General features: G+C 45.0%; 1 protein-coding gene across 1 annotated transcript; it reads left to right on the top strand.

The window, feature by feature from the left end:
* The first annotated feature begins 3,797 nt into the window (after positions 1-3,797).
* On the top strand, positions 3,798-25,095 carry ABHD17C (abhydrolase domain containing 17C, depalmitoylase). Its single transcript, XM_072148474.1, has 3 exons — positions 3,798-4,547; positions 22,247-22,426; positions 23,615-25,095. Exons 1-3 carry the CDS (start codon positions 4,003-4,005, stop codon positions 23,832-23,834), a joined length of 945 nt encoding a protein of 314 aa, XP_072004575.1. The 5' UTR covers positions 3,798-4,002; the 3' UTR covers positions 23,835-25,095.
* Positions 25,096-25,497: the final 402 nt, after the last annotated feature.

Below are 25,497 nucleotides of genomic sequence, written 5' to 3'. Positions count from 1 at the left end.
GGTTATCAGTTGAATCCAGGCTGACAACTGTGGGCTACACAACTGCCCATCAAACAACTATAACAGTAATAATAATAATTCCTTTATTTATATAGCGGACACAGATTACACAGCGCTTCACAGAACTTGCCAAATCACAGTACCAAGGAAGATGGGGCACCTTATTGAACTGCTTCCACGAACACCCAGAGAGCTTGTGTAGCCCTTACCTATTGTCATGTACGTTTCCATGGCTGTTACTGTTCCCTCTTTTATGATTTCAGCGAGAAGCATTTCTATGCATTAAGATGAATAAGTTGGCAGGTTAATGTAAACCTTTCTAGATATGGAATGTTTTCTTTTAATAAATGTCTTCCAGTATAATGCCACAATGAAGATTCCAGGGCAATATTGCTGTAACTGGACTAAGTGCGGCTTGTCAGTCCCACAGACCGAGCCGCTGGAAAACATGACTTTTCATCAAATTACTCCCTTTAAGGCAAGATCAATTCTTTTACTTCTTTTAACTCTCTGACATCTTAGCCTCTTGTGGCCAGCAGATAAAGATGAAGCTCATGACATTACCAGCTGGGATATACTAGGATTTTGCCATAGACAGCCAGTACAGATGCATCCGTCATTACAGCGTTAAACATCTGGATTGTACAACTGTTAATAGGCCCCAAATTAATTACAAGCTACTCACAAAAATTTAGGGACTTTTGGAGGAAATCTTAAAAAGTTCCCTCAGCAAGAATATGATATCATGTAGGGCATTTATGTAGAAGCATGTAGTAGTGATTTCCTCATCTCAAAATTGTATTGAAACACAATACAACTCCAGTGGTGGCCACAAAAAGTGTCTTAATAACTTCTCATGTGGCCTTGAGCATGAGTTCCAGCTTGTCAACAATGTCTCATGTTGTACACAAGTCGACTTATTGTCTGGTGAGGTGGCATCTTGTTCTTGAAGGGAGACCTTTATACAATATCAAAAACTGCAACATCTGCAACATCTCCCACCGGGGCCTAACCTTTTCTTGTGGCCTGGAGGAAGCCGGGGGCCAGAATACTGGAGTGGCTGGCTATGTGGCCTTGGGCAAGCTGATGTGCGGTGCTTGGTTTTGGGGACCGGAGGGCTGACCTACAGCCTGGCAGGTCTCCAGCAGGTGGTGTGTGCAAGAAATATGGAGAGAGAGGCTGATGTATTGGTTCTCCCTGGGGCAACCCCGAGTGTCTCTAAGATAAGTCTCTGGACAATGGATGGGGAAGCCCGTGGTGGTAGACAGCCGTATCCAAGGATCAGGCGGAGGCAGCATTGTGCAAATTAACTTACGGTTCTTTATTGAACAGGCAGCAGGCAATGGGCCTAAACAATCAACAGCAGATTCTGGTACTGGAGTGGTCGTGGAGAGTGGTCCTCAGGAATAGTGAACCAGCCTGGTAGTAGATGCAGACTGGGAGAATTTGGATGGAGCTGTGTCCAAACTGTGGAAGCTGCAGCTCTGAATTGGAGTCTCCAGACTCAGGGTCCTGGGATTGGTTTCTGTGTCAGCACCGAAGGTGTACTGAACACTGTCTCTCTCCACTCTGTCTCTGCAGATTGGATCTTGTGGTACAGAGCATGTGCTCAAAGACCATGTGCTCCTCTGTGCCCAGGGTTCTATCCTCCTGGTCAGGGGGTAGCGCCTCACCACTCCAGTTTACAGTACAGCCAACTCATTGGTCAATAACTTACACCCACTTAACTATTGCCTGTTCAGGCAGAGTCCACAGCTGCTATTACCTGAAATCTCCCTTCATTATCCTGAGTTGATCAGACTCACTAGATGGACCCTGACAGGTAGAGGGCCTTATTTCGCAACTACCTCCTTGCCTAAACATTGGCAGGGGTGTTGCATATCAGTTATGTTGCAACTAAAAACATTGATGTGATAGGATGAAAAGAACCTATGCCATTTGTTTTCAATAGTTTTCTGAAATCTGAGTATCCTGCACACAAACTGCTTTTCTCAGGTCAGCGGTCCTTTGTTTGCAGCCCATGTATCATTGGTGTGTGTGTAGGTCCTCTAATGGGCTGATGATACTCGTGCTCAGGCAGGAAAAGGACCTGCTCAATAATTTGCAGCTTGAACGTTCGGCTTATACGTGGGGACGTTTGGAACCACAGCTGGGTGTCCATAGGTGGGGGAGGGGTGTGGATTTGTGCCCCATTGACAGTCATGGCTTTGACATTTAGAATCCATGAGAATAATCATCATAATTTTTGTGTGCAGCAAAGTGGGCAAAATTCTTTCCACTGTTTGGACATCTCATTCACTTGCAAATGAGAACAGATGTGATGTGGAGTTGACATGGATCCCTGGTTGAATCTTCTATGTGTGAATTTAACCTAAAGCAGCTCAAATCTATGTCATAGAACCCTGTGCTTGGTGAGTGTTACACATCATATAGTAGGAATGTAAAGTATTACATGCACTGTGTTATTTTATCCACACATTCTATAGAGCCTCATTAATTGCCATCATTTGTAATGATAATGGACATGTCAATCCACAAGGACGTTATAATTACTATAATAAAACAGGGCTAAGGGATTGACAATGCGTGTTATTAATTCTCATGTCATGGCAGTTATATTACACATTTACAATGTTGATTCTAGCCTTTCATCTAGCTCACTGCATATCTAGTGCATAGCTGCCATGTCCTGAAGTCTCATGGACACTTCCCAAAATCTGACAAGCGTTCTCCTTGGTCATCTACTTGGCCAGTTGTGGGACAGGGATGAGCGGACCCATATTCTTCATCCATAGAAGGATTTGCCCCAATGAAATGGATTATCTGCCATATTTTTCATGTGTAAGGCTACCTGGTAATGAATGTGTGCTGTTCTCAGGCCACAAATAATGGATCTGTTTTTTTTGTGCTCCGTATATCATCAGTGTGTAACAACCCACAAAAATGTTCTGCATTTCATCCATTTTTCAGGTCTGCAAAATATACGGAAGGCCAAACAATCTCACTAGCTTATCCCCAACTCTTGAAGGGTTAGGCGCCTTTCACACTTGCGAGTGTGATGCGCTGAACTCGCAGGACGTGCTGCCTGGATCTTCGGGCCGTGAGATCCAGGCAGTACAGGCTGCTAGTTTGATACGAGTTCAGCGCATGAAAATAGCCTTTGTGTGCATGAGGGCTTATATTTAGTACTCGTACATACTGTTAGTTTGTGCTTTTATGCAGATAAATTCATGGGCCCTCCCTACTCTATGTAAGGGCTGGCGGTCAGTGCTATGTCCTGCTGTTTGGTGGGGAGGTAGTACCATTGATCAGTATTATACATGGAGTTTCATCCCCAGGACTATGGTCGGTCCGGTTCGCATACAATCTATGATTCACGAACCAGACGCAATCGTCTCAATGAGCCTTTAATCTTATTTTTTAAGTCAGTTATTTTTATTAAAAGTTTTCCGATTTTTAAGCCTTTACTCATTGCCCATCATCTGAACCACAGGTCACTTGCCATCTCAGGCTTTTCCCACTGTGTTTGAATAGCTGTAAAATGCCGTTCAGTGTGAACACTCCCTTACATCTGTGAACCCATTGAAGTCATTTTAAGCAGTACATGGCCCAGTTTTCATTCTTTTACCCCAGAGGTTTATTGTTAGGCGACAAAGGCCTGGACTCCCCCCACACAAAGGCCTATACAAAGGCTGGTATACAATGCCCTGTATATAGGGCCTATAGGAGGCTCCCGCCCCTCCCCCCGTCTCCATGACATTGTCCGCTGCTGTCACTTGTCACCCCCCGCCTGCGCTTCTCCTCCGCCATGCTAGGGGGCAGCACTCCTCCTCCGTCGCTCTGGGGCCTCGGTTCTCCCGGAAGCAGCTGCTAGGCCGGGCGCGAGTAGCAATCAGATGAGCCGCTAGCCGCCGGTAACTAGGCGCTGCAGGCCCGGTGCCAGGAGCCCGGGAGCTCCGTCCTCAGGTAGACGCTCTCCCCCGGCAGGCCCGGCTCGCCCCAATGCCAGAGCAGGGACCGAGGATGAACGGCTTCTCGCTCGGGGAGCTCTGCTGGCTCTTCTGCTGCCCGCCATGCCCGAGTAGGATCGCCGCCAAGCTGGCCTTCCTGCCCCCGGAGCCCACGTACACGGTGCGAGAGGCCGAGGCGAGCTCCAGCCAGGCGTGTGCGCAGGGGGACGAGCAGAGCGAGCCTGCGGCCGTCCTCCCCCCGCCGTGCAGCCTGCACCTGACCGAGCGGGCGGACTGGCAGTACTCGCAGCGGGAGCTGGACGCGGTGGAGGTGTTCCGCTGGAGGACGGAGCGGGGCAGCTGCCTGGGCTGTATGTACGTGCGCTGCGCCCCCGGCAGCCGCTACACTCTGCTCTTCTCTCACGGCAACGCTGTGGACCTGGGCCAGATGTGCAGCTTCTACATCGGCCTGGGCTCCCGCATCAACTGCAACGTCTTCTCGTACGACTACTCCGGCTACGGCGTCAGCACCGGCAAACCCAGCGAGAAGAACCTGTACGCGGACATCGAGGCGGCCTGGCACGCCCTCAGGACACGGTATGTAGCCTGCCCACCCGGGGGTATACTGTACGGGGGACAGTGCCCACCCGGGGGTATACTGTACGGGGGACAGTGCCCACCCGGGGGTATACTGTACGGGGGACAGTGCCCACCCGGGAGTATAGCGTACAGGGGACAGTGCCCACCCGGGGGTATAGCGTACAGGGGACAGTGCCCGCCCGGGGGTATAGCGTACGGGGGACAGTGCCCGCCCGGGGGTATAGCGTACGGGGGACAGTGCCCGCCCGGGGGCATAGCGTACGGGGGACAGTGCCCGCCCGGGGGCATAGCGTACGGGGGACAGTGCCCGCCCGGGGGCATAGCGTACGGGGGACAGTGCCCGCCCGGGGGCATAGCGTACGGGGGACAGTGCCCGCCCGGGGGCATAGCGTACGGGGGACAGTGCCCGCCCGGGGGCATAGCGTACGGGGGACAGTGCCCGCCCGGGGGCATAGCGTACGGGGGACAGTGCCCGCCCGGGGGCATAGCGTACGGGGGACAGTGCCCGCCCGGGGGCATAGCGTACGGGGGACAGTGCCCGCCCGGGGGTATAGCGTACGGGGGACAGTGCCCGCCTGTGTACAGTATATGGTGCCCAGTGCATCATGCCCACGCGAGGGTATGGGGAAGAGTTCCCACCCGGGGGTATAGTGTACAGGGCATAGTACCCATCCAAGGGTACAGTGTATGGGGCCCAGGGCATCGTGCCCACCCGAACTTATAGGGAATAGTGCCCACCCAAGGGTACAGTGTATGGGGCAGAGGGCATCATGCCCACCCGAGGGTACAGGGTATAGTGCTCACCTGGGGCTATAGAGTACAGGGCCCAGGGGATTGTGCCCACAACAGGGCCGTGGGTACTGTACAGGGCATAGTGCCCACACAAGTGTACAGTGTAAGGGGCCCTGGGGATAGTGCTAACCCAAGGGTATAGTGTCCAGGGGATAGAGCGCACCCAAGAGTACAATGTACAGGGCATATTGCACACCCGAGGGTATAGTGTATGGGGCCCAGGATATAGTACCCAATCGAGGGTATAGTGTATGGGGCCAAGGGGATAGTGCCCACCCGAGGTTAGTGTACAAGGTCCAGGGGATAGTGCCCCCACCCGAGGGCATAGTGCCCACCCGAGGGTACAGTGTACAGGGCATAGTGCCCACCCGAGGGTACAGTGTACAGGATGGAGATTGAGGATAGCACCCACCAGAGGACACCTTGTACTGGTCAGAGCCCGGGGATAGCGCTCACCAGCGGACACCCTGTACAGGATGGAGCCTGGCGATAGTGGCCACCATAGGGCACAGTTTGGGAAGCCAGGGATATTGCTCACCATGTCACCATCACTGAGCGCAGGGCTGGGGATAGCATCTTGTTCTGGGAACTGTCCCTGAGGATAATGGGTTTCCTGATCATCTCCTCCCCTCCATAGTCCTCTCATGGTTATATTCCCAAGGGCACTGGGATCCCTATCATTCTTCATACCCTCATCTGTCGTGGGCAATCAGGAAGTCCTGCAACCCCCTCTGTCACTCCATCCTGCAAAACTGTCCGTAGTCATGTCATAGCAGGTCGCTCACACAGGCCCAGAGGATTTGTGGTCTGCCCTTGTAATTTTCCATGTGCCATGCTGGGCTAGGTGCCATGTAGGACCATGTATTTGTCTTGTCTCTGGGTGACAACTTGTATATTACCATCGTGGCTGCTCACTGCAGGATGTATGTGTTATGTATTGTATGTCCACCATATTGGGCAGAGCTGCTGTGCCTGGGATATGAGTTGGGCCTAGGTTATCTCAGCTTGTTGTAGCTGATGCTTGAAGACCACATGGAGTAATGTGATGACACAGGGCAGTGCCAGGAAATGCCCTGCGTGTGTGTCACCATTCCTGCGTGCCAAGGGGAGTCATTATGATGACAACAAAGAAAAGAGTATGTAAATGACTCATTTTATATTCAGACAAGTCACCTTATACATGGGAGTCAGTGGTCATGGACAGGTGGGTGCTAGTTTGGTACCCATTTGCTACTTATCACCTTCAGGCATCCGCTCTCCAGCGTTTTCATGGGACATGTCATTATGGAAAGTCTATATCTCTAGTGATAATGTAAGGAGCTTCATTCTGTCATTCGGAGACTCCAGAGTGAAGGGATGACGCTTGCATGGAGCGCTGTTTATCGGTCCTATAGATGTGAATGAAGTTACTATACTGCTCCGTACACACCTCCGGCTATCACACATTTATTATATATCTTGTGACTGGGTGATGAAGGGTTATTATGGGAGACCCCCTGTGTACTCTATATAGTGTTCTGTGATGATTTTCCTCTCTTACACACTAGTGACTGTGAGTGTGATGCTTCCAACTCGCAGCGTGTGCTGGATGGGATGTCCGGCCCAAATGCTGACAACCAGAACTGAATTGACGTGCTGAGTTCAGTGCCGGACGCTCCAGCCAGTACGTGCTGCCAGCTGGGTGCACTCACTATTATGTAGGGGGACTTACTTCCTTCCGTGAATATGGCTAATTCTAAACTAATGGCGTGTGTTATTAGGGAACACGAAGTGGGGAGGGCGGCCTATGGCTTACAAGATATGACTAATATATGAGGGCACAGATGGCTGCTGGAATATATTGGCTTTGTCCATCTGATTTACCTCGAGGACATGGTGTTTAACATGATCTCTGTGCTGTGTCCTCCTCCCTAAGTAAATGTAGACACAAGATAGCAGTAAGTCTATAGGTAGGACATCTGGATCGAGGAACAAGCTTGTCATTTCTGCAGAGAATGTGGCAGGTAGAGACACATGAAGCTGCTTAAAGGGATTGTCTGAGCAGAGACATCCCCACTCAGAATGTGAGTGCCACAGCGATCAGGCAGGAACAAGAATGGACTGGCCGAGTGCGCGCTGCTGATCCTGTTCTATCTAGTCCCGCCAGCACCTACGTACATTAGATTGTCAGCACATGCTGCCAAGAGCTGTTTCACAAAATAGCATGTGCTTTTTTTTTTTTCTCCCCAAACCTGTTTGCAGTATCATATTACTTGTTTTACATTATGAAGCAATATGGCGGCGATGCCCGGACACAGGGATATGCTGGGAAAGGTGCTGTCAGGTCATTAGCTGGGATCATTTTCATGGCAAAGCTTGTAGGGCATTCCCATGGCTTTGTATTCCTCTCCCATAGGTATGAGTAATTGGTTAATGACGTTAATAGGATGTGCTCGGCTTTTCATGGAAGGAAGCGGCTTTATTCTTGTATCCCTCTTCCCCTGTTTGTGCTCATCTCTTCACTTCCCGCTGACCACATTTACATCCCGGTGTGACTGCTACTGCCGGGGATTAGCTGCTATGACGTGTTATTTATGGTGTGTGGATATATAGATGCTTATAATATCTCATATAGGTATGCTTATAATACATACACCTTTCCATGCTGGCGTTAATGCTATATACACAGTCATAGAAATGACACGTATGGTTTTAGCCATGGTCGCCCATGGTCGTCCAGCTCTTGCGTATACAGCTGGCGACAAGTGTAAAGTGTTTCCCAATCTATATATAATTACATTCCAGTGTTAACCATTTCCTGGCTCTAATGATAGTAAGGAAACTAAATGGTACATTTTAATATTGCTCAGCTGCTCCTGCTGATACAGTGATGTGTTACTATAGCTGTTGGGTGGGCTATACTGGTATAATTCTCTAATTCTACTATCCCTGCTTGTAGTAGTAGTAATATTCTATAAAGTGCTAAAACACAATACAAGAATTTTTGGTGTAGTAGTAAAGTAGTAGGTGCATACATCTCCTGACATTTTCTTAACCATGTTGGTGGGTAAAGCACAATATATATTGCGTTGTAGATATATCTTTACTATTTGCTTTCTTTCTAGATCAGTCAGGCACCACAGTGCTGGAAAATTCCACAATTGAGGCCATAAATCCATCTGCCTCTTATTGTGATGAATAACACACTGAAGAGCCTAGGGACGTCATCTGGTATCTCCTCTCTACTGTACATACAATTACAAGCTGAATGCGGCCATACTTCTATAACTCTGCAGCTTGTCATGGTATGGACTTGAGTCGCTCTGCGGGAAAAAACAATATCAATACATCCCTGATCCTTCTCTTCCCTGGTATGATGTACTCATGAATAGCATTTCCAGGTTCAGCCAGTGAGTATAGATATATTTAGAGGAACAGGCGGATGAAGAGAGGATGTGTCAGGGTGGACAGATGTAACCCTATAGTTTACAGGAAGTCCTACGCAGCTGGAGAAACTGACATCCTGTCCATACAGGAAGTTAACTCAGGATCACATGACCCATCGCCTAAAATTAGAATGGTTTGAAATGAGGGAGCCTTAGGGGTGCCTTCACACGTGGCGGGTTTGTTGTGGAAATGCTTGTGACTGAATAAGCAACTATATAGGCCTGCAATGGCGGCACGTGCCATCTATAGAAACTGAATGGATTTTCTCATGCAGAAAAATATAACTTGCATGAAGGCACAGTTGTATATCCATGGTGCTTCTATGAGATGGCACTGAAAACAAAGTTACGTTCAGTTAGTAGCAAAATCTGTGCTTGCTGTCAGTGAATAAAGGTGTTGCCCAGCTATATAGATGCTCCTATGTGCTGTGTCACTGTGCCCTGGAGTCTTGTACACGCTACACACTGTGTAATCTGAGATTGTTGTCCTTGTTACAGTCCGTTTGGAGCTTCGGTTTCCAAGGTGTCGGATATTTCCGTGTTTCACTAGTGCAGTCTACCATTTAACTCTTTACAAGCCCAGCGCTGGCCAAGTTTCTGTTTAGGTTTATTTCTCCTGCCATCACTTCCTTGAGGCTGGTTAATAATTACTATGTAAGCGTGGCATCTGCCCCGTGTTTGTAGATGGGCACCCGGGGTCTTGCTGCAGGGCAGGTAAGGTGAGCGGAGCAGACGAGGCTGTGGGCCCATTTCTCCCTTAGTATCTGCCTGCTGGGGTATGTGCTAATAACATTTCATGGCTTGTTAGTCTCCCGGCTAGCCTGAGGCCCTATGAAACCCTAAGAAGTGTAGAGGTAGATGTTCTGCAGCGTCTTAGTGTTTAGTGTGGTGATACTAATGATCCTGCTTTTCAGCTCTCGCTATGTCACCTATAATTACTGGGGATTTGCTGCACTTCAGAGTTGCCTTTGTGTTCTGCTTTTAATTTGGGAGCCCCCCCCCCCCTTGTGTCCTAAGAAGTTTTCCCCCTTCCCTGTTTAAGTCATAAATCTTTGGCTCGGGGAGGATGGAGGTGCTTGAAACCATTATGTTTAACCCTCAGCAGGAATAGTTTTCCTTGTTTGTATGTCTTCACTGTTGCATTGCAGATGTATGGCTTCCCCATCATTGTAGACATGTGTATAGCAGAGTCCCTGGTGGGGCTGTGGAAATCTGTTTAGTCCCCGGTGACAGTAATGGAAATATGGCACTCTTGTACTTCTGCCAACATCTTTGCAGGGGTCTCTTCCTAAGCCCTTATGTGATAAACATGTGTACTTAAAATATCTCTTTATTATGTGTGTATCAGTGTGCTGAAGGCAGCCCATCTATCACTGCTGAGAGCGCTTCCTCTGTGACTGCTAGTCATTACACTACACAACATATATGTCATCTTTTAGGTTGGCACATCTATGATGACCAATATCCCTTTAAGCAGGCCATGAATATGTAAGGAGTGATAATCCGGTCTAGTGATTATTTGCATTCCATCTAGTATTATAATAAGACTATTGAGGGTCCATCGCTAAGGACCCCCACTGACCTGCTAAGATCGCCTGATCAATATCAGAGGAGATCTTAAACTTGAAAACCGACAATGATCATTAAACCTATGAATAGGTCTTCACTATAACTAATCTGGAAAAGCACTTTAATAATAGGTATTTAGCCTTGCAGATGACAAACTATGTACAATCTCAGTTCCTCCTGCTTTATAACAATATTCCTGCAGGTAGTACACTGTATATTCTTCTCTACTCCTCCTGCTCTATATCATTCTGCCTGCAGATAGGACACTGTATACAATGTTTTTAGCTCGTCCTGCTCTATAACATGCTGCCTGCCGTTCAGATTTCAGTTTTCTTTGATGGGCTGTCATGCAATGAGGACATTCAGTTTTCTTACCTACCTGAACACCCTGTTAGTATGACCTGGTTATACTTTTTTCAGTTTCTGTGGTGCCACAGATCAGTTTGCCCTGGCATGGACGGGCATATCTATAAGGCATCAGGTGTTTACATGAGTAATCCTGGTGGACATCAGCCTGTGATGATGAAATGGATGTTTTTACCTTCTACTTGTTGTCTAGAATAGCTGAGGTTTACTGATTGGGTTACGGATACACAGTTTTTATTTTTCCTTCCTTGGCTGCGGCATTAATGTTATTAATTGATCTGGCTGACAAAGTCTTAGTCACCAAATAGTTTCCTATTAGTCTGTGGTCTTGTGACAAGGGGTTTGGTCCGTTTCCATGTTTCTTTGTTGGATCTGGTAGTGACAGATTATTTTTATCAGACTGGACTGATTCACCCAACTTGTACTGGAGCCCGTGTGATGCAAAAGGGTAATGGGGGTCAGGGGTCATACGGCCACTGTCCATAGGTAAAGGGAAGTTGTGGTCCACTGCTATAGACAGGTTATTGTGGGAACGCTGCTGAGCACTAGGGGTGACCGTGTTACTAATGTGGGTTTTTTTTTGTTGTTTTTTTTTTATTTTACGTTTTCGTCTGGGAAATCCTCCAGACAGAAACCTTTCACAAATGAGTCTGAGGAAGGTTTGCTCTATAAATAATTCACTGGAGTGAAACACTTTTCTTTTCATGGTCAGAAGTTTGTCATTTCACTACCCAGAGATAAGCTACTAATGTCTCAAAGATAATCTGTGTTCTGCTAATATTGACTGAAGATTGCTGCCTCGGCTCATAAACTTTTGTTTGTCAAGTGTCAGTATTGATGGATTATTTTTTATTAACATGAAAAATCTCTACCCACATTGTGTGATATAAGTAGAGTTTAACAGTGTGCAAATGAGATCCCATTGTCTGGGGATACAGTCCACCACAGTAGCATCTACTTAGTTATGTCTGCCCACAAAATGTAGTGTAATCTGTGGGCAGAATGATATAGAGCAGGAGGAGCTCAGCAGATTTATATAAGGAATTGTTATAAAATATTCTGCTCCTTCTGCTTCATAACATGCTACCTGCAGATAAGACACTTTATACAATATTCTCAGCTCCTCCTGCTCTATAACATGCTGCTTGCAGATAGGTCTCTATATACAATCTGCTCAGCATCTCCTGCTTTATAACATGCTCCCATCAGATCAGACTACATGGTAAGGACCCTTTCACACTAATGTTTTATTCTTCTGTCTGCAAACTACAGCTTGTAGGTGTGTTTTTACATTGTGGTTTTCACCAGTTTTTATCCAGTTTTCTCCCTCCTTGTGGGCAAAAACTGTTCCGTGTACCAGGGTTTGCAAAAATGAGAGGCTGACTTAATTGATGTCATTGGCTTCTTGCCTCTTTTTAAACTTGGTCATGTGATGATTTTCTGGATGGAGATAAACCAGAATACAATCCACAGAAAGCATCACCCATAGACTTTAGTAGGAAGGCACTAGAAGCAAAAACCGCTTAAAAAAATTGGCCAGGACCTGGGATTACGGTCCTGCAAACAACTAGGAAATAGATGACAGTGAGAACGAATCCATCATACAAAATAGAGACCCAAGTTATCCCCAAGTACAGATTTTGAAAAAACTGACCGCAAAAACGTATTTTTGTGTGAAAAGTGCCCTACAGGTTCTCTTTGATGGACCCAATGGAGGAGATTTATCATACGGTGGTGCTGCTGCGTATGAAGCGGTCCCGGCCCTATGGTGCTGCCAGATACATCAAGGGGTCTCCAATGTATTTGGCAGGGCGGCTGCACTGGCGTACAAATCTTGCGTTATTTGCCAGGCCCACTCTGCTGCCAGCCATGCCCACTTGTCATGGAGGTGGTATAAAGGGAACAATAATCAGAACGCCTGGCGGTTAGCATTGTGATTATTTCAGAAAACTGGAGCACACGTGTTTGTCATGAATCCATGTGCTGGCCGTATAAGCTTATTCCTGTTAATGCCTTGTGGCAACGTGAAAAATATTGATGCCAGAATGGTGTCACCCACACGTCGCCTGTAATTGCGGATCAGTTGCTTTTCAGCACAGTCAGGAGACCCTTCAAGGGTTGGAACAAAATTTACATCATTTGCCAACCTTTTTTTGCGTATCTACAAAAACGGATCACACAGTGATGACACACAGGGCATAAAACCCTCCATTGTTTGGGGCCTAATAACAGCACAGGTATACAGGTATATTCACATGCTGCAGATTTATTACAGCAAACAACATTTCTACAACAAATCTGTAAGGTCTTCCTCAGATCCTCCTAAAATGTGTGACTGAATTGACATTGTAACTTCTGACTTCTGATTGTTTCTCTCCTCACTAATCCTTGCAGAGCAGTAATAAAGGCCTCCAAATGTTTGATTTTCAGGATTTGTACATTTTCAGTGTGAAATCTACGTAACTGGTTCCTCCAAAGTGCTGAAGGCAAAAGTGTTGTGTAACTTACCTGCGTCATTCCCTACACCTCCCATGAGACAGCACCCTGCGTGTCATAGTCGGGTTATCTGATTGATTTATGGCCTTTATAAAGCCCTGTGCGTGTGATAATGACCAGCGCTGCCGGTTTTCTGCTTCTCATGTGTTCATGCTGCTTGCGGTGTGATGGATATATCAGTAAAAAGTTCTACTGTAAGACAAGTAACAGGCAAGTTATCAGCAAATCCATAGCTCTGCACATCTAGGTGCCCAGCTTTGGCATCAATTCCTGCCACATTGAGAAAATGAGACTTTCTCAAAGTACCCAGACACCCAATAACCTTCTTTTCCCCCACAAAACTATCTATATGGTCAACTGTGCTTGCTCTATAACATGCTTCTGCAGGTTACACTGAATCGTCATAGTGACAGGTAACTTTGCTGAAATCTAATCCTGCCATCCAGCAGTTGTATGTCCCTATCACTTCTGTATTCAGTTTATTTAGGAAGTGGTCTGTCAGAACGGCCAACTCTGCCTGTTTGTATCCTGTGACTTAAAGGGAACCTACCACCACAAATCTACCTATAAAGGTAGATCGGGTGGTAGGTGGATCAATGGGACGTGAGGATAGCCCTTTTAAGGGCTAATCCTCACGTCCTCACACTTTTTTGTTAACTGTTATTAGACTTTTATGCAAATTTACTTATGCGGCTACTGGGGCATCTGAGGTTACACGAGGCGGCTACTCCACGCCCCGGTATCCTCTTTTCCCCTCCTGCTCACCATTTTCGGTGCGTAGCTGTGCGCCCTCGTCCGGCAATCCTGCCGTCTGCGCATGCGCAGAAGAGCAGGCCCGCGCCTGCTTGGTCACTGCTCCGAAACGGGCGCGGGCCTGCTCTTCTGCGCATGCGCAGACGGCAGGATCGCCGAACGACGGCGTGCAGCTACCCGGAGCTGCGCGCCGAAGATGGTGAGTAGGAGGGGAAAAGAGGCTACCGGGGCGTGGAGTAGCCGCCTCGTGTAACCTCAGATGCCCCAGTAGCCGCATAAGTAAATTTGCATAAAAGTATAATAAAAGTTAACAAAAAAGTGTGGGGACGTGAGGATTAGCCCTTAAAAGGGCTATCCTCACCTCCCATTGATCCAATCTACCTTTTATAGGTAGATTTGTGGTGGTAGGTTCCCTTTAATGCAGCTTTCCTATGCATTGTTAATATGGGGAGCAGACCAACGCCAATGACTAATGTCTTTCTCTGTAAGTAAATGAACCGAACAAGTTACCAGACTCTCACGTGATGGTGTCTCTGCCGCCTGTTGTGTAAGGATTGGGTTACGCTGGTAATACATAACGTGCTGTAAAGCTGTTCTGCAGCAGTGATTAATTTTGATTTATATTGATCCATAAATGAAAAGTTATATATTGATAGGAGCATTTACAGCTAATGTATCTCATCCCCATGAATTTTACTCAGTACAGAGCAGTCCCCAGGTTACGTACAAGATAGGTTCTGTAGGTTTGTTCTTAAGTTGAATTGGTATGTAAATCAAAACTGTATATTTTAGAATTATAGATCCAGACAAAAAACTTTTTTGCCCCTGTGACAATTGTAGTTTCCAAATTTTTTGCTGTAATGGGACCAAGGATCATCAATAAAGCTTCATTACAGACGCCTTACAGCTGATCATTGCAGTCTGGGACTATAGGAAAGCATTCAGAGAGCTTCACCAGAAGGCAGAGAGGTCCGTCGTTAACTTGGGGTTGTCTGCAAGTCGGGTGTTCTTAAGTAGGGGACCTCCTGTATTGACTAATGGACCTTGCTCTAAGCTCCATGCAGCTCAGCAATACTACAACCCTCCTAACCCCTGTAGAGCAGTTACATACAACCACCGAAGATGCTGTTACTTTTGTTTTCCCAAATGCGCCTTAAAAATAAGGTGTCATCTAGAAATCTGCCATAAAAATCCAGCAGTATAAACCAGGGACCCTTAATAGATCCAGGTGCCGTGACTGTGGTAATCTTTTATATTTGTTATCCATGGCTTCATTCCTTCTTATATCAACTTTTAAGGGGGGAAGTGCTGAGGGGGCAGAGGGGAGGGTGAGCCAGTGTAACAGCACTTTAAGCCCTTCTGGCTCATTGGCATGATTTTAAAAGGAAGCAGGCCATGGATAACAAATATAAGAAGATTACCACAGTCATGGTGCCTGGATCTATGAGTAAGTGTCCCTGGCTTATCATGATGGATTTTAATGGTAGATTTCCATTAATTGGTGGCCACAGGTTACTGCTCCAATTTCTCCTTGCACTGCTCTTCACCCCGCTTTCCTAGACTGAGCGAGCGATCTCCTTGGCTCTGCCGCGGTGTACTGTCCCCAGATCACTGTGGACCTGTAAAGCAGCTGAGGCCACAGCCAGCAGGATAGAAAGTCCTTTATTGTGCATTCATTCAGAACAAATGGCTCATAAGTGAGCAAAGAAATTCCTAAATCTACATATTTTATACCTGTGATATGTAATGTAGTAAACAGAGTGATGATATTTCCATTCTTTTCCTTGAATTTTGTCGGTATACTTTACACGATAATAATCTCCAGTGGGGTGGACTGCGGCCCCTCAGGGTTTCCTGAGCGTCTGATGATGGCATTCACTGATTTACAGTAATCATATGGTTGTAGTTAGTCCCTTCCCTTACATTACCAGAGAATATTACGTGGCCGATTTCTCTATAGTACACACTGCAGAGGTCCTTGCGCTGATCTCTTCACTATATTAATATAATGTAACCCTCTGAATTATTTCTGCTTATTGTAATTAGCATTGCTAATAATAACACCCCAATTATTTTGCTGTAGAGAACAATATAAGTTTCATGCTGCTTGGCAGAATAATGGAAACTATCCCAGGGCTGCCTCCCTCATGTCTTCCTTTCTTTCTATCCTTCTGATAGCGTTTTGTTTTAATTACAAATAAAACTTTATAAAGAAATATAGTTGGTGCCTCAGGAGATGAGCTATGTCCCCCCTCCTCACTATTCTGTGCTTGGCTACACTGGCTGGAGCAGGAGCCGTCTTCACATAAAGATCTTTAAAGAAAATCTACTATCCCTTATAATAAACCAGGGACACTTACTCATAGATCCAGGCGCCGTGACTGTGGTAATCTTCTTATATTTTTTATCCATGGCCTTCTTCCTTCTTAAATAAACTTTTCTAATTTCTATTATTATGCTGTTGAGCCTGAGGGTCTCCATGGGGTGTTCCCAGAGCCCCTCAGTGATGTTGTTGCACTCTGTGTCCCTGTGTGGTGTATGTAGCGCTGGCCATCACCTACTCATCTTATCCTCCATGCTGTACTTGCTCTGTTTGGACAAGTGTGCATGTGGTCTTGAAAGAATATTGACTGAGAATTGTGTAGTAAGTCCCTGCCAGTTACCTCTGAGATGAGGTGTATCACCTGTAAGCACAAGGATCAGGTACATTGGCATCTAGCGAGCTGCCTCTGACATGCTTTATGGGCTCCCCCATCAGCTGAGAGTAGGCTGACCATTATGTCAAGGCCAAAAGCTCATGAACAGAGTCTCAAGTCATACATTTTGGGTGCTGAAATTTTCTGTGAAGTTACAGCACGGAGGGACTCTGATAATACCCCCTGGAGCCTCCTGGCTTGAGTTTAGGATTAAGGAGGCCATGGATAACAAATATAAGAAGATTGCCACAGACATGGGGCCCGGATCTATGAGTGTCCCTGGTTTATCATGATGGATTTTGATGGTAGATTTGCTATAACAAAGGCCTGATATTCAAGATCCTAGATACAGTTGTTGCCACAAGATACACAGAGGACGACTACACAACAGTATTTTAGGTTATACGTTGCTTTAATAATAATTTTGTTAATAATGATGATGCCCCTCCCTTAGCGCAGGCCATCAGGCGAGTACCTCTCCTCCCGTTATCTGCATTTTCATTGATAGATATTTAGCAGTCTGTGATAAAACCACATCCCAAGCACAACTGATGTATTATTGAAGCATCTCCCGGAGAAGAGTTTTATTATGCTATTGATCTGGCGAGTTAGGAATTCAGGATCCTGTCACTATTATATCATTTTAGTACTTCTAGGAAATGCCATGATGTAGTCAGCTACAAATGACTTGATAAGAACTGCTATACGCTGTTCCCATGACTTAGGGAGAAGCCGTTTACTTCCCTACTTTTCCTCCATTCCATATACGGTGCATTGTGCTATAGAACAAGGCCGGCTCTCCGCACATCACAGGTGCCGGACGTCTGATGGACACAATAAGACAGATGGAGCAGAGGTATGCATCAGCTTTACTATAGGTTTATATAGGCTGACGGGTCTGATTTCTGGACCCTATTCCACTGAGAATCCTCCGTTTAGTGTTGGCTTCAAATGTGGAAGCAGATGGGGTGCCAGCTTTTAGTTTTGTTTAAAATGTTAGTCTCTCAAGCCATGCATTTATAGGAGCTTTACATACAATCCCTATGAGATAGAAGCTCCCCCTGAATGATGGGTACAGGCCCTGTACCTGGTAAGCCCTGGTGCCTGCAGGCTGGGGCATACATGAAGGCAAATATAACATATATATCACGACACAAAGTTGCCACGTTTTACAATAATTTTGGCTGAAAAACTCCTCGGTCTGTGTTATGCACAGTTGCCAGTGTATAAGTGTTGTCCGCTGTAGTAAAGCTGGGCAGTCTCCACACATTTGTAGCTTGGACTTGAAGCCAATGCCACCAAGTATTGCACATGGAAGCCGGGGGACAAATACAAATGACTCCAATGTCTGATACTTTGCTGTTTGTGTATAATATATGGGTTATCTCTAAGGTTAGCGTAGTTTGGTTTGGTGGTTTTCATTTTGTTTGTGGTTGGTTTAGGAATGTCTTCAGAAAGATGATTTGTCTTTGTTTTCCATCCCATATCACCAGGGGTATATAGCTTGGCAGAGAGCATTGTTAATAATCACTTACCTCGTACTACTTGTGGTTGTTTATCCAGTTGTACCCTATTTTTGGCTGCTGTTGCACCTGTTTTTAACAATAAAGAGCAGACTCTATGACTCCACATATATATAAGACGATGCCATGTTCCTTGTATTATGGTTGGGGCAAATTAGACTTGGTTATGACCCGGTTATCTCAGGTAAAGGTGAGTTACTTCACACTTTTCAAGTTCAACAACATTTTCGGCCAAGTGTCACCTTAAGGCAAAGATTATAAAGCTGTGAGTAGCAGTGTGACATCTGATCCCAATTTTGTGCTACTTTGTTTCCCTCATAGGTAGTTCATGTGGACATTAAAACCACAAGGTGCCTCAATGGTGACCCAACAATGAGCATAAATCCAGTCAGACACGTCACCATTTCTGCATATTCCCAGTTTAGTCAGCGAACCTGACACAGGCAATGGAGCGACTTTTGCTTATTGTCGTGGAGAACCCCTGATTTTTGTGCCATATGCCGCCCCTTTAGGCTCTGTAATAGGCCTAACTGTGCCAGACCGCCTGAAGTTTTTCTTTAGCAATTAAATGATCTGGACCAAAACCAGTTAAATCTCCCCCCAAAAATGAATGGTCATTCTATTGTTGGACATGCTATTAACAAATTTGTCATATACTGTACTTTATTGTAGAAATTAGTTCCTATGGCCTTTTTCCACTGCCCGTCATCATTATTCAAGCAGTTTGTGTAAATCGGCTTTCTGACCTGTTCTCCACTGACAATACAGAGATAAAGGAGCCTGATATAAAGTGTCTCCTAACTGAGCTGAATCATGTGAAATATGGAAACAGTTAATCATTAGCCTCCTTATCGCTCTTGAGGTGGAAGGACCTCAGAAGGCTTTTCAGATCCATTGCATCACCTACACTATTAATTTCTTAAATATTCAAAGGTTTAGTTATGCTTTAAAACAGGTGAAGATGAATCCTTTAGCCTATTGTCAGATGCTGCTGTTATCCCAGTGCTCTGTATGCTACTACCGCTTCATTATTAGTTCTCCATATAGTAGTTAGGGGGAGGAATAATAAAATCCTCTGCGATCATTGCTGTCTGTGCTGCTCTCATGGCCACGTCCACATCGCTCTTCGGTGCTTCTCTAATAAGATACAGGATTGTGGCAGAAGAAAATACATTGATAACTTGTGGCAGCGCAGAATGACATAACCAAGGACCTGTGGCTCCAGTCTGTCTCTATTAAAGCTTCATCTCCTCTCCACCTTCAGAACTTGCAGAGTGAGAAATGCGAGTCCAAACATGACGTCTTCTCCAAGCTACTAAATGCAAAAACCCAGCGCAAATTAACCACAGGCTCATCGGAACAGTTAAGGGTCTCATTTTGGTTTTCCAGGGAAGTAGTGTTTTTCCTGGCATTCTTGCTGCTAATTTGAAGCAGGAGTTGAGTCTTGCATGTTCTGACACTACACTACAGTGTCTCCCCGCACACCTATAATGTTCAGGAGAGGATTACAGCAATTTTCAGGGTGTTTACCCGTCTTGCTTCAATAGAAAAATGTAATGGTGCGTATTAAGTGTGGTTGATGATTGTGTCAAGCCCCATCCACCCTCAGGTCTGCCGCACAAGGCACTATCCTGTGGTTACCACTAAGATGTCCAAAGGTTCAGCAAATCCTTGATAGTCATGTAGTTACACAGGGGTTGCCGTTTCCACCTCATTTCAAGAAGATAGCATTCATCCATTATCACAATATGTCAGAGCTTCTCCTCAGGCCACCATGTCTTCATTGTCATTGTGACTGTGCAGCGGCAGATCCCAACCAATGGGTTGTATGGGGTTTGTAGACTCTGTGAATGTGTATTGCCCTGGAGGTTTTTATTTGATCTGCCTCAAAGAGATTATAGTTATAGTAAAACCTGTTGACAGTGTCCCTTACTACCAGATCCTCAGGGTATGAAATGTCCTTTGTAGCATTCCCTCTTCTGTCTTAAATCTTGCTTGTTTTCCCTTTATAAAAAAAACAAAAAAAAACTCCTCCAAAGACCTTCAGATACCCCTCAGTTTTATATTTCCATAACTGTGGTTCTGGTATCTCCTCTTTCAGATCACACGAGGCCTGTGGTTCAATGAGTTACAAATTCAGAGATGCATGGAGGTAATTAAATATTTGGGAATGTAAGCTATAGATCAGTGATGGCGAACCTATGGCACGGGTGCCAGAGGTGGCACTCAGAGCAATTTCTGTGGGCACCCAGGCTGTCGTCCTAGCCCATAGTTTGCTAGACAGGACTCAAGGCCTCCCCACCTGCAGTCCAAGGAAACCCAGGACATTCCATGCTCTGTTATAATTAATATACATCCTGGACCTGAGACTACTGGAGAAAGAGAAGGTGTGGACACAGCTGGGTGACCATTAGAGCTATGGATCCAGGCCCAATGTTTCTTATTGATCAGGGGACCCTGGAAGAAAACTACAATGATACACTGAATTCTTTCTACTATATTTGTGTCATTAGGACACTGATATAATGGAAAGTTGTGACAGAGCAGGGAGCTATAAGTAACTGCTTAAATAGCCATGTTGGCACTTTGCAATAAATAAGTGGGTTCTTTTTGTCGTTTCGGCACTCGGTCTCTAAAAGGTTTGCCATCACTGCTATAGATCTTTTCTTTCACTGCCTGTATCTCTAGTTCTGTAGCTCACATGCCTGATGCCATTTGAAAGATGAGATTATCTTTAATATGTAATAAATATGTACAATAAAACTGTCTAATTATAGAAATTTTTCTGTGTGTTGTAGTATTAGTAATTGCAGAATAACGTGAGGGCAGGGGTGTATCTTCTACCCTGGTGGTATGTAGTAGTATTTTTGTATCCGGTTATATGGTGTGTTATATGTGCATAGTAAACCCCAGTCTTTTATTGGACAATCTGTGAGTAATATGGCACGCTTCAGTCTGGAGTTGTGAAGCATGACCGTAATATGTAACATACTTCCAAGAAATTGTAGTTAAGAGCATCTTGAGAGCAGCAGGAACTTTATTTTGTTAGGTTTGTTCTTTTTTGCTTCATGTAACGTGCACACGCAACCTATTACCGAGGAACTTGAATCCTGATTTGTTCGGAGATTGCTTTAGCAGGTAAGGAGGGTTATACAGGACTAAAAACTTTGCTGCTTCCTACCCCAAAAGTTCATCATTCAATTACTTTTACGAACAGTACAAGATAGAGGATATAGAGTACATACAGGATATAGAGTAGCACTTAAGTCCTAACATCCGGGCCCATGTTGGTTTGGATACAGGGGGGCCCTAGTTGTGTGAACAGCCCGGGGCCCATGGGACACTTAATCCACCAGCCGACCTTCATTTATTAGCCAGGGTTTACAGCACAGCGCTGGTTGTCCTAGCTGTAGGACAATCTGTAGTCATTTTATTTGGGGACAAGAACTTTTAATCTTGTAGTAATCTAGGAAACAATTGTCAGGTCTTAATTTCTCCATCCGGGACATGAACAATGGTATTTAGTGGATGAAAATGGAAGCCATTGGAGCAAAACGGGTTTTAAGTTAATCCATTTGGGAACTTGTAGCTGATCAAACATCGTCTCCCCAAACCGTGTGAAGTGTGGGCCTTAGAAGGAGGTGCTGAAATCTTCTCAAAGGATTTCTCTTTTCTCCTGACTGTCATGTGGTGAACACCTGCGATCATGTCTCTATTCTCCCTCCCTCACTGCTGGTTACGCTGCCTGACCAAGGAGCTTGCGCTTATTAGTGAAGTTCACATCTACCCACTGTGAAAAGCTCTCCGAGCCTCCGCCATTTGATGTGAAATTCCTTCTTCCCAATTATGATGTTTGCTGAGTAGACAGATGACTTCTTCTGCCCATTTACTATCAGGGGATGAGGACTCGTAGAGTATTACTGCATATCTGTGGCATTACTCATCCCCTTGTACTATGATTTTCATGTATATTCATGTTTGTCATTTGCTTTTATTATGGAGTAAATGTGAAGAATCCTGAACATGATATCTTTGCAGCCTGTATCTTAATTTCCTCCCGTTTCTTGTTTCTCCAGGTATGGAGTGAGCCCCGAGAACATTATCCTCTATGGCCAGAGCATTGGCACTGTCCCTACAGTAGACCTAGCATCACGTTATGAATGTGCAGCCGTCATTCTACATTCCCCCCTCATGTCGGGGCTGCGGGTTGCTTTTCCGGACACCAGGAAGACCTACTGTTTTGACGCCTTCCCCAGGTAAAACAATACATTTTTCTGAGAGAAATAAGTTTAGAACATACGTTATATTCTTTCCCACCATTAATCTACATCGATGGATATATATAAAACTTCTGTGATATCTTATTTAGAGAAACGCCATCTTCCAGGAGCCTGTTTGGTGTCCGGTCACAGTCAGTCCCCCAGGATTCTGTAAATTTTGAAATCGGCCAAATGATTAAAGTGTATTTCAAATTTGGCAGAGAGGAGACATCCCGAGTATAATGTTGGCTTCTTCAGCATTGTTGGAATACCCATTACTGTCCGTATCATTTTGGCCTCCTAAATAGAATATTTTTTTACATTTTTGCAAATGCAGTTTATTTTCAGCACTGGATTACCCTGACATTTTAAGGAAAAAATGTTTGGGCTGTGGAGGAAGTGTCTACAGACTGTGCTGGTTAAATATTGCCTTTCCCTCTGGTCGGAAGAGTTGTTGGCCAAGGGAATGAGTCCAGTTTTCACAAAATGCAAATATTATTTGGCTGGAACAGAAATCTCATTACTAAAGGAACCTGAGCAAAGACAAATGTGAATCCTGTGTTATGGAATATTCATATAAGCGTGCGCTCTGTATGCGCCGGACAGGCTTTACTATTGCTTATGGGAAACCCCTGTAACAGAACATGATCATTGTGTAATGAACCCTCCTGCGTCTTTTTATTGTATTTTTAACTTCCATTCACCATTTTTGAAAGATGTTTTTGCTCATACGGATTTTTGGCAGCAACAATTACAAAGTGATGTGTTTCTAATTTACTCGTCTGTTTGGCTTGTGTACATCTTGTTGGTTATTGACCTACCGTGTTCTACCTGGAGAAAGGCAAGAGGAACCAAGACTCCCCCTAGCGAGATTAGTGCATTTCTAAAAACAACCTCTCTTGGATTGTACACTCGCTTATTGGGCTTTTTAGGGATCTAGATATTGATGTCCCCTCCTCAGGGATATGCAATCAATATCGGATCAGTGGATTCAGAGACCAACGGTCCCACCATCAGCCATTGCATCATATGAGCAATGCAGTGCCAAAATAACTGATCCCTACCGATCTTCGATTGCTAGTATCTCCCATAAATTGGCCATTACAGTATCCAGATCCAAGATAACCGCTTCACATGGAAATATTTACATTCTGTTAATACTTTTTGTTTTTTTTTTCCTTGCAGCATTGACAAAATTTCGAAGGTGACGTCTCCAGTGCTAATAATCCACGGAACAGAGGATGAGGTGATTGATTTCTCCCATGGCCTGGCAATGTATGAGCGCTGCCCACGGGCCGTGGAGCCTCTCTGGGTGGAGGGCGCAGGGCACAATGACATAGAGCTGTACGCGCAGTATCTCGAGAGACTAAAGCAGTTCATATCTCATGAGCTCCCCAACTCCTGAAGGCTTCCTCCGCTCTTACCTCAGTTACTGTGAACGGCAGAAGCGACCAGTCTGTAAAGACGTGTCCACTATGGTGCTGGGCATTTGTACCATTGCCCGAACATGCCCACACTGCGGCTGGATTACTGAGATCAAGCATCCCGTGGTTACCCGTCTTTTCTTTTTGTTTTACTTCTTCTTGTTCATGTGCTGTCAGCTGCTGTAACTAAAATCTCAGCCTTGTAGAGGAGTCCATAAATAATAAAGGATCCGGAGCCTCATTTTCTAGAGCACAGTTTATAGAACATGTTTACATGACAACATTTTGGAGGACATCACTACGCTGCCAGGGTCATCACTGGGCCAGCTGGCTTTCTTTTTTTGGACCTGATGCAGAATTTTACCTGATAATACATATATTCTACTTAAATGGATGATCTTTTTAACTGAATCAAGAGGAGTTTTGCTTGTTTGGTAAATCATATAATGTGGTATTGTGATGGGGCATTTGCTGGCAGATCTGTAAATTCTCGGTAGGACGCTGGTTTCATTCAAATATTTATCCATAGTAAATTATTTCCATTTAATATCATGTACGTCGAGTAAACGGATAGAGTTCATAGGTCATTAATAAAGAATGTTGACAAATTCTTTACCGGGATAACAAGACATTCGCATAAGCAAAATGTGATGTAAAAATTTTAATGTGAACATTTATTAGTAGCAAACTATCTCCTTTGCCTTTGTCTTCTGTTCCCATACGATGAATGCATTCCATGTAGGTTATGTCGCTCCCTACTCGACACTACAGTCTTGTCCTTATACACTGACAAATGACTGGCAACGTTTTTTACAGAACGTCGAGGGTTTTGTTAACTTTTTATCCCTGGGTTTGTTTTCTTTTTCTATTATGTAATTTTTTACGAGGATTTGTGAGCGAAAATCTGTACGAATACAAAAATTTGACTTCCGTTTGTAGTATATTTTCCCTTTTTCTTGACACTGGAAAGGCACAAACTCTACTCTCAAAGTGTATCACTACATGTTTGGGTCTGAATATGTCCCCTTGCTGGATCGATGCAGGCTCGACTCGGTTCTCTATCCCTGTGGGTAAGCAGGTGAAACATCCCTTTTACCTTGATCTTTGGCATTAAAGGGATCGTAGACCTGAAATATAATGTGAGTCTAAGAAAATGTTTTGTTAACGGAATATGCTCTGATTTTTCTTGTTGCTTGAGGACAGTACTACAATTGTGTTGGAATAAAGAATGCATGGAAAGGAGATTTTAAGTCTCTTGTCTTTATTACTGGTTCACATCTGCCACTGAGGCTTCCTGTTCTGTAGAGATCTCTTTTCAGCAGTACCACCATGGCCATATCCGGCACTCTCATTAGGGTGCACTCATGACCTACCGTATCATCGAATAGTTGGTAAGGAACACCCAGCTCAGACCCCTACTGATAAGAACGAGGTGTGTGTACCCCCACAAAAATGTCAATGTCTCAACAACTTGTCATGTGGCCTTGAGGATCAATTACAGTTTGACAATGTCTCATGTTGTTTGCAAGGCATCTAATTCTCTGCTGAGGAGGCAGCCAGTTTGGGGGTACAGAGTTACAAGACTCTACATGGTGATTTGACCGATCCCATAGGTTTACAATGGGATTTGGGTCAGCAGAAAGT

The sequence above is a fragment of the Engystomops pustulosus genome, chromosome 4 (assembly GCF_040894005.1).
Source record: "Engystomops pustulosus chromosome 4, aEngPut4.maternal, whole genome shotgun sequence".
In the NCBI taxonomy this organism is placed as follows: Eukaryota; Metazoa; Chordata; class Amphibia; order Anura; family Leptodactylidae; genus Engystomops; species Engystomops pustulosus.
The sequence above is the reverse complement of the archived record's forward strand: the minus strand, read 5'-3'. Positions and strand labels throughout refer to the sequence as shown.